Here is a 9,877-nt window from a genome sequence, read left to right as displayed (position 1 = left end):
CCTGCTGACATAGTGCATTTCTCCTTGGCTTTGGAAAGCAGACCCATGTGCAACAGCACGCATTGGGATTTCAAGCCCTTTTTAATTAGATGAGGCATTACAGTGCTATGGGTCATAAGATTCTAAAACAATAAGGGGGCAGCCTTAATCATCTATATCACTCCTGTACCTTTTTCAGCTCTACTGCACTGCTGAGTGCCAAGAAGCACCAAAGAATGAACGCAGAAACGGCTTGTATGCCCATCCCCATTCCCATTCTCGCATCAGGCCTTTGTTAGCGGATCAAACAAAGTGATTCTTCCCCTCTACTTGGCACTGGTTTGGCCACATCTGGAGTCCCGCGGCCAGTTTTGGGCCCTGCACTACAAAAGGGACGTAGACAAGTTGGAGCGAGTCTAGTGGAGGGCAATGAAAATGGTTGTGTGACTGGGGGACATGACTTATGAGGAGAGGCTGAAGGAACTGGGATAATTTAGTCTGGAGAAGAGAAAACCTTTAATAGCAGCCTTTACCTCCCTGCAGGGGGGTTGCAAAGAGGATGGAGCTGGACTCTTCTCTGTGGGGGCAGATGACAGGACAAGGAACAACGGGCTCCAGTTGCAGCAAGGGTGGTTGAGGTTTGATATTAGGAAGAATATTCTCACTAGGAGGGTAGTAAAGCACTGGAACAGGTTACCCAGAGAGATGGTGGAGTCTCCATCCTTGGAGATTCATAGATTTCTTAAACATCAGGGCTGGAAGGGACCTCGCAAGATCTTCGAGTCCAGCTCCCCGCCCCAGGGGCAGGAAGTCAGCTGGAGTCACAGAATCCCAGGAAGGTAAACATCCAAATGTCTCTTGAAGGCGTTCAAAATAAGTACTTGAACCACCTCCGGCAGCAGGCTAATCCAGACCTTGGGGGCTTGGATAGCAAAGAAGTTCTTCCTTATGTCCAGCCTGAAACGGTCATGGAGGAGTTTGTGACCGTTTGACCTTGTCATCCCTCGGGGAGCTCTGGTGAACAGACGTTCCCCCAGATCCCGGTGATCACCCCTTATAAACTTATAGGCAGCCACCAGATCCCCCCTGAGCCTGCACTTTCCCAGGCTGAAGAGTCCCATAGCTCTCAGCCTCTCGTCATAAGGTCTGTTATCCTGACCTCTGAACATGTGTGTGGCTCTCCTCTGGACTCTCTCAAGCTTCTCCACGTCCTTCTTGAATTGCAGAGCCCAAACTGGACACAGTCCTCCAGCTGCGGCCTCACCAAGGCCGAGTACAACAGGCGAATGATGTCTTGGGATTTGCTTGAGAAGCATCTATGGATGCAAGCCAGCATTTTGCTCGCTTTAATAGCTGCAGCGTCATATTGAATGCTCACGTTCATCTTGTGGTCAATCCTGACGCCCAAGTCCCTTTTGTCCATAGTGCCAGCCAGCGTAGCACTGCCGAGCCTATAAGCATGCTGCAGGCTTTCCTCTGAAAGTGGAGAACCTTGCATTTTTTGGTGTTAAGCACCATCAGGTTCTCGTCCGCCCATTTCCTGACCCTGTCAAGCTCTGCCTGAATTGCCCTCCTGCCCTCAGGTGTGGATGCTTTACCCCAGAGTCTGATGTCGTCGGCGAACTTGGCCAGCCCACTACTGACACCAATGTCCACATCATTAATGAAGATGTTAAACAGTGTAGGCCCAAGGACAGAGCCTTGAGGGACCCCACTGGTGACCACGCACCAACACGATTGACTTCTGTCAACCACCACCATCTGGGTCCGACCATGGAGCCAATTCCCTAGCCAGCGGATAGTGGTGAGGCCGAGGCCGCAGTTAGCCAGTTTTGCTAAGAGATGATCATGGGTTACCAGATCAAAGGCTTTTCTGAAGTCAAGATATATGACATCAATCCCTTCTCCCTTGTCCAGGTGATCGGTCACCTGGTCATAGAAGAAAATAAGATTGGTCAAGCAAGACCTACCCGCAACAAACCCATGCTGGCTATCCCTCAGGATGTTGTCATCGGTCAGTCTGTTAAGAATGGTCTTTTTGATAAACTTTTCTAAAACCTTCCCCGGGATAGAGGTCAGGCTGATGGGCCTGTAGTTTGCTGGATCCACTTCCCTCCCTTTCTTGAAGATATGTACCAAATTGGCCTTCTTCCAGTCTTCGGGCACTACACCAGAGCGCCATGAGTGCTCAGAGATCCGTGCCAGGGGCTGAGCTATGATGCTCGCCAGCTTGTAAGATGTCTGTGCCGGCTGACTTGAAGGTATCCAGCCTTCAACCTGGAAGGTATCTGGGTTTTGAAGACCTGGTTAGACAAAGCCCTGGCTGTGATGATGTAGTTGGGGCTGGTCCTGCTCTGAGCAGGTTGTTGGACTAGATGACCTCTGAGGTCCCTTCACATCCTCATTTCTATGCTATAGAACACAAAATGGGCACATCTACACGTGCGCTTTAATGAGCAACAGCCTATTTTACCAAAAAACTGAAGTGTCACATAAAAAAACCACGCAATTACACTAATGTGTAATAAGATAGGCTACTGTGCCTTAAGCATCACTTAAACGTATGATTTCAGTACTGTGCATTAGGGCAACTTAATGTGCATTTATTTAGTGCCTCACACTGGAGGTATTACAAGCAATCTGGCACAGTTAGCTGATGACATCAAACTATGTGGGGGAGGGGGGGGCGTGGTCACGCTCGAAGACAGGCTGGCAATAGAGGCTGACCTGGACAGGCTTATGAAGTGGGCAGACCTCAGCTTGATGTTATTTAATACACAGAAATGTAAAGTGCTCCATCTGGGGAGAAATAACCCACAACACGCTTACAGGCTCTGCTTGTCAGCACAACTGAACGAGACCTGGGTGCCCGACTTGACAACAAAATGAACATGAGCCACCAATGTGATGCTGTAGCTGGCAGAGCTAATCAAACACTGGCATGCATCCCCCGAGGCATCTCGAGCAAAGCTAAGGATGTCATCCTCCGGCTTTACTCAGCCTTGGTGAGACTACAGCTGGAGTACTGTGTCCAGTTCTGGGCGCCGCACTTCAAGAAGGATATGGAGAAGCTCGAGAGAGTCCAGATGAAGGCCACATGCATGATTAGAGGCCTAGAGACCAAGACGTATAAGGAACGGCTGAGGGACTTTGGATTTTTCAGCCTTGAAAAGAGAAGGCTCAGGGGGGACTTTAATTTAGCCTATATGTATATTAGGGGAGTACATCAGGGCTTGAGGGAGCATCTATTCACCATGGCCCCCCAGGTGAGGACAAGAAATAATGGGCACAAACTAACTGAAGATTGCTTCAGGCTACAAGCAAGGAAAATCTTCTTGACAAGCCAAGTGCTGAGAGTTTGGAACAGGCTGCCCCCAGAAGTGATACAATCACCCACGCTGGCGATCTTCAAAAAACATCTTGACGCCCATATTGCTGGGATCATTTGATCCCAGCAGTCTTTCCTGCCCACGTGCAGGGGGATCTCGACCTGATGAACTGTAAGTTCCCATCCAGTTAGTTTTTAACAACTAAAAACTATAATTAACGTGCATTAGAAAAAGCACATTAATGTACATGTAGATATGACCAATGAGTGCTCGTATACAAGGTATTTTCCACACTTTTAAAACAGTTTATCATAGCATATGACACACCTACACCTTACTATCCTGCTGTATAGGCACACAATATATATATATGAGCTAAGAAACCTCTCACTTAAAATGCTTATGAAACCAAGATACCCATAAAAAACAGAATAGTACAACATACCAATATTTCACAATCAGTATCCCACATTGGCTGTGACTGGGTGCCTGTATTTAGAGCTAAACCCCAGGAAAAGAGACTATATTGTGTTTGTATGCTCTGCAACAGATAGCAAAGAGTTACCTGGCCCGAATCTGTCCAAGCATAAGCATGCAACGGGCCAGCTCTCACCAGGGCTGAATTTAGTTCACCCACCGATAGTTATCACACTGCATCTCCAAATACGCGTGGTTACGCTTGAGCTCAGGTCTTTGTTCTATGTTGCCTTCCATTGTTCCACCCACCGTAGAAACCAGTTTTGATTAATTTCCAGGATATTAAAACAACTGTTACTCAATAATGCGGTAAACATGCACGCTATTTTATAGAGAAAGGTCATTCCCTTGCAGATTATAGAATCCATCCCAAAGAGGCTTGCTGTCTAAAGGCACGGAGGAAGCTTGAATGAGCACAGAAAAGGGTACAACCATGGGACCTGGAATACTTTGAGGCCTGTCATTTCTTGGAAACTGAGACAGAAGAGCTTGTTCCACGTAACTGGGAAGACTCCTACAAGCTTATGGGACGAAATGGAAGAAGGCAGAGAAGCTAGAGTGGTAAGAGAAAGGGAGGTGGAACAGAAAGGGGTGTGTGCATGATTGAAAGCACAGATCTTAGTAAAACAGAGAGCTCTGACAGTCAGAAGAAATGCCCATAATTTAAGGCCAGTGGTAAAGCATTAGCAGGATAGAAGCAAAGGAAAGGGTGATTATTCCTCTCCAGCTGGGGTCAGAAGTGAGAGAAGGGGAGTAAAACTAGGAACACCAAAAACGAAACTCACAGGGATAGGTCTTTTGTCCATCCTCTGTTGGAATAAAAGAGGGGGAAAAATTGAAGACAGTGGTGGTTCAGAATGAGGTTGTACTGGGTGCAAGAGAATGCAGACTGTTTTGTGTTTTTAAATGAGATGTGATTAACCACAGTCTGCCCTGGACCTTCATGTAGCTGGTCAATTTTCTTCCTTACAAGCCAAGGATGCATCACTGCTTCCCACTAGAGAGGAGAATCAAACAGCCCGAAGTGACAGAAAGCAGAGAATGACATCAATGTGCCCAGGTGCTCACAGCAAGGGGCCATGCACTCACCGGAAGAGGTTCTCCGCCCCAGCTCTCATCCTCATCTCCTTGTTGATCTGCTGGTTGATCCGTGCGCGGCGGTGCTGCAGCTTGCTGCGCTGGGTCTGTGCAAAAGGGTCACAGCCCTGCTAAGAGAAAGGTGATCAGAATACATCCTGTGATAGCACAGCACTTTTGCTGAAGCCCGCCCTCCTTTCTATCCAAGCTTTGCCAGCTCCTTATTCAGGTCTGCTCTGGAGACTCACTGCAGCGCTATCTGTAGGCTGGCTGTTTGCAAGCAATGGAAAACAAAACCCTCTGTTTCTTTTTCCCCTGGGCAAGATCACCTTCCCTTTGTATCTCAGCCTGTACCAAAGACAATACTCAAAAAACACAGGTGAAGTGCCTCTTTAGTTCGTAATACAACTCAAGCAGAGCTGCAGTCTCCTACTGCAGTATATTCTCAGGGCCCTCTTCTCTGTACTGGGCCTATATGTCAGGTCTGCTTCAGCTGTCCAAGTTATGCCAAACTATGGCTTCATTACAAAGACTTGCCCCCCCTTTGGCACTCTCCTCCACGATGCTGAAATGGAGTTTAACGACGGTGTTATGCCACACTGACTTTTATGACTACTTCCTTTATAGATGACCCAGGGTTTTACAAGGAGAGCTCCTTTCCAAGGCATTAGGGGATGGACAGAAAATGACGGATTTAGGATGCTGGGAGTCTCAAATCGTAGGAACACGCACAACTACAGCCTGGACGCTAAAGACGTCGCTTCCCATAGGTGATGAATACTTGCGGTGCCTGCTGACATCGATGTGATTGGAGCTTGCTCAACAGCTCTGAAAGTCAGGGCATAGGTAAATGAGTTGAATTTAAACAGCACTTTTATTCTACCCTCCCAGACTTTGGTAGGTCAGAGCGTTCCCAGGCAGGGAATGAGTTAGGTGGTTAACCTTTGCGCTGGGAAATAACAGACGCTCGTCTCTTCAGCCTTACAAGGGGGAAGCAAAGGAATGTTATAGGGGCTCCCAATGGAGGCACCGTCAAGAGGAGGTTCTCAGATTCCTCCACGGCACAAAAGCTTAACCCAGGCGAGAGGGATTTCTATTGTACAGGGAACAATTCAAAGAAGTAGTGAAATGCATTCCTGAGGAGCCCCACAGCCCTACAGAAAGGGCCTTTTCGGGGGGTGAAATACAAGGTGCGAGGCAGGGCAGCTGTTTTCACAGGGAGACCTCCGCCTCCGCTTTTCTTACCTTTGGGCAAGCAGCTGGCATCTGACCGTAGTGACGCCTCCCACCCCAGGCAGCTGAATGCTAATGTAACTGCAGGGTGAAGCTCACCCTGCTGCAAGGCTCAAGCTTTTTTGGGTCATCAGAAAGCATTTCTTGGGAAGCAGCACGACATCATCTGGAGGCTTTAAAAAAAAGCAAAACTTGCTCCTCCCTCTCCTCTTTTCAGATGCTCTCAAGCCCCCATTATCTTTCTACCTAGGTCAAAAGTATTACTCAAAACTACTTTTTGGAAGGACTGCTATTATAACCAGCTTACACAAGCTGACTGTGCAACACCGTCAACTGACTGCCCTCGTCTTTGCCCTCTGTGTCTCCATGCTGTGTGTTCACCCTCGCTTTCCCTTTGCCACCACCAAGTTTTAACAGGTGAGAAGCCAGGTTAGATACATGCATTTTGACGGTGATGCACCCTGATCCCAGGTCTGTTAAACTCGAATGGAGAAATCCTTAAGGGACTTCTTTTTCCCCTGCTCAAGGGAACTGCTGCTTGGAGAAGATATCACCTATGAAATGTGATCATACCACTGCTGACACTTGCAAGCACTGCCTCTGCAAACCAAGGAGAGCTAGGATGTTATCTTAGTTGCAAAAGGAGAGGATACAGCTCTTGGCTCTTGTTTTGCACCTTATGATGCCAGGACCGATAAAACCCCAAGTCATGATTGCACTCAAAAAGTTCTCTGGACTTGAAACATTGCTTCTTCCATGTTTGCACACAGAGTGACAAGAAATAGGACTTTTTTTTCTTTCAGAAGTGGTAAAATATTTAAGATGTTATTAGTCCAGACTAAGAACTGGGATGAGAGTGAAAAACACTGCATTTTAAACAACTGCAGATGAAACATCTTTCTGTATATAAAATTGCTCTGGATATTTCTAAATCATACAAAACAAGCTGTCCAATCTGAAGAAATAATTTACAGGTATAAGCACAGACATTTGTGACTACTTTACGTACTAGCTTGGAGTGCGCACACAGAGTATTGGAGGCTGAGGAACAGAGGTTGCTCCATCTAGCAGAAAAAACTTGAAGCTTTTCTGTTTTACAGTAATCTGTGCATTCATGACCAATATCAGAGGAAGGGGAAAGGTGTGGGGGGAGGGGGAGAAAACCAGATCCTTCTGGAAGAGTTTATTAAATACGACACAAAGGCTAAAGAAACCCCTAGCTGACCTATAAATCTCAATTCCAAGGGCTGAAAGGAAATTAATAACCCAAAGATAGACCATTGTTTTGAAGAACAAGTGCAAAACCACAAAGTGGGTAGGGGTCTTTGTGTGAGACTGCTTCCTCAAAGGTGAATTTAAGCAAAGGCCTGAATCTTGCTGTTACGAACAAGGAATCCAGAGATCATGGTGACTAATTCTGCAATGAAGTTAGATATTCAAGAGCTGTGGCTTTCAACCTGTGGTACATCTAAGGTGTCCACGAAAGAGGATGATGATCAATTAAAATTATGTGAATACTCGCACTTGCAATTCAAAGGGGTCTGCCCCTCTATTCAAAATTTATGAAGGGGTCCACTCCTCCATTCAAAAGTTTTTACGAGTCCGCAAGTGAAAAAAGGTTGAAAACCACTGTTGGTGGCTGAATTGGAAGGGAAGAGGGGAGGGATGGCAGGACTAGTGCTAGTTCTAGAGGAGGTAAGACTAACAAGTGACACGCTCCCAAAGGATCTGTTAAGAGTCAATACAAAAGATCCCAAAAGACCAGAAAGTCTAAGGAGTCCTCTCCGAAGGAGCAAAGAGCTCTTTTGCAGCTGATCTTCAACTTATCACATGGGACTCTTCATGACAAATGTTAAAAAACAAACCAAACTTTCTTCTTTTTCTTTCCTTTTCTGTAGGACATGCAACCAACAGTGCAACAAGTCTGCTATTAAATGTTAGGAGCACTTCCACTGGAGTAGAACTGGAGGGTGCTTGCACCAGACATTTATAGGTGCCAATGTTGTTGTGACTTTAAAAGTAACTGGTGATTTGGGTCCTTCAGTGCCTAGCCAGAGCTGCTGTCCCAGGACTGGATTACATCAACCATCTCATAACCCAAGTTATTTGCTGCCTGTTTTAGCTGAACACTGCATCCAGCTCTTTAAACAATCACATTTAATGAGGTTGTTATCAATTCCCACCCGGCCAGAAAAACACAGTAAAACCAAGCTTGCAAGTCAAGTGCTGCTGGACTGGATCATGTTATGAGAAGGGTGGCTTCAAATCATGAGACTAACTGCCTGTAGGGAATTCATTTGATCTCTCTGCACTTTGGCTTCCTTCTTCGCCCATTGTAAAATTGGGTAACCCTCCACAGCTCCCCATGAGACAGCGAGAGAAAGTCTTGTGAAGAGCAGAAGAGCTCTCATGAAGCACCATTACTGCATGGTTTGTGCTAGGGCAAGCAGTCCATTGCCACCCACTAGAGTTGCTGTAAAGTCCTCGTCCCCCGCTGTTCTTGACATTTAGGAGAAAAAAAAATATAAAGAAAAATAATCCAGAAAATTTGGCCCTAGAGTAAGAATTTCATCCCGAGAAAAAGAATCACTGATGGGGGGGGAAAAAAATAAAACTGGGTGCTTTCAATACCACTGTGACCCCTTGTTTCACCTGTGGTAAGTATTGGTGTCTTGGGACAACGCGACTGATAGCTACGAGAGGATCGGTTCTTGCATTTAATAATTAGATCAAATTTATTCGTGGGCCCCTCACAGATGTTACACTTCAGACTGATTAATCATATTGTAAGTAGCGACCTGGCCGCACATTCTGTCAATTAATGGAGTCATAAAACGAGGGCTCAGCCACAGAGTTATGATGTTATGTGTCATTACTTTGTGGCTGGTTATTATGCCCTTAATTGAAGGTGTGGCCAGTACCCAGCCTTGGAGCCTTTCCAGATCCCCACGTGCTGGGGGATGGGGACTCCTGGCCAGCTGATGGGGTTTCCAGCCAGGGGAGGGCATGCAGGGGGAGCCTGGGATAAGGTCCCCCTCATGAGCAACATGGGGCAGTGGGTTTTGATGCAGGATCCCCTTAGCCCGGCAAGTCTGCTGCTTCCTGGGGGCCCGCATCCGGGACATTACGGAGAGGATCCCAAAGCTCCTTAAACCCACAGACCACTATCCCATGCTCCTTATTCATGTGGGCACCAATGACACTGCTCAGAGCACTCCCAGCCAGGTCATGAGGCGCTACAGGGATTTGGGAGCGGGCCTTAAGGGTCTGGGGGCACAGGTGGTGTTCTCGTCGATCCTCCCAGTCTCAGGCTATGGGCTGAGAAGGGACAGGAGGATCTATGTGGTCAACCAAAGACTGCGGCGCTGGTGTTGTCAGGAAGGCTTTGGCTTTCATGACCACAGCCCGCTCTTTGGCGAGAGAGGCAGCGAGCTGCTGGGAAGAGATGGCCTCCACCTCTCTCCCCTAGGGAGGAGGCTCTTCTCAGCCAGACTGGCTGACCTGCTCCACCAGGCTTTAAACTAAGCCCGTTGGGGCACGGGGGGACTACCACCATTGCTGGCCCGCTGAGCAATCCTTGCAAAGCCAGCAGATCACGGAGCAATCCTTGCAAAGCCAGCGGATCACGGCACTTCAGGGAGCCCACCCCGGCCCCAGCCCTGGTACAATCTGTGTGCAAGGAAGGAGTCCCCCGGGGGGCACTTGCCTGCCTCTACACTAATGCCAGGAGCTTGGGGAATAAGCAGGAGGAGCTCATCCTCATGCTCAGTGCAAACAATTAC

At 47.5% G+C, this 9,877-nt stretch overlaps 1 protein-coding gene across 1 annotated transcript in view; it reads right to left on the bottom strand.

Moving 5' to 3' along the window:
- The window catches only part of RHPN1 (rhophilin Rho GTPase binding protein 1), a 47,379-nt gene extending 38,199 nt beyond the window's left edge, over positions 1-9,180 (bottom strand). The window contains exons 1-2 of the mRNA XM_025212736.1: positions 6,108-9,180; positions 4,875-4,993 (exon numbers count right to left, since the gene is read on the bottom strand). Of these exons, the coding sequence (XP_025068521.1) occupies positions 4,875-4,993; positions 6,108-6,128 (140 nt within the window). The 5' untranslated portion in view covers positions 6,129-9,180. The remainder of the gene's footprint in view (positions 1-4,874; positions 4,994-6,107) is intronic.
- Positions 9,181-9,877: the final 697 nt, after the last annotated feature.

The sequence above is a fragment of the Alligator sinensis genome, unplaced genomic scaffold (genome assembly GCF_000455745.1).
Source record: "Alligator sinensis unplaced genomic scaffold, ASM45574v1 scaffold1054_1, whole genome shotgun sequence".
Classification (NCBI taxonomy): domain Eukaryota; kingdom Metazoa; phylum Chordata; order Crocodylia; family Alligatoridae; genus Alligator; species Alligator sinensis.
The sequence above is the reverse complement of the archived record's forward strand: the minus strand, read 5'-3'. Positions and strand labels throughout refer to the sequence as shown.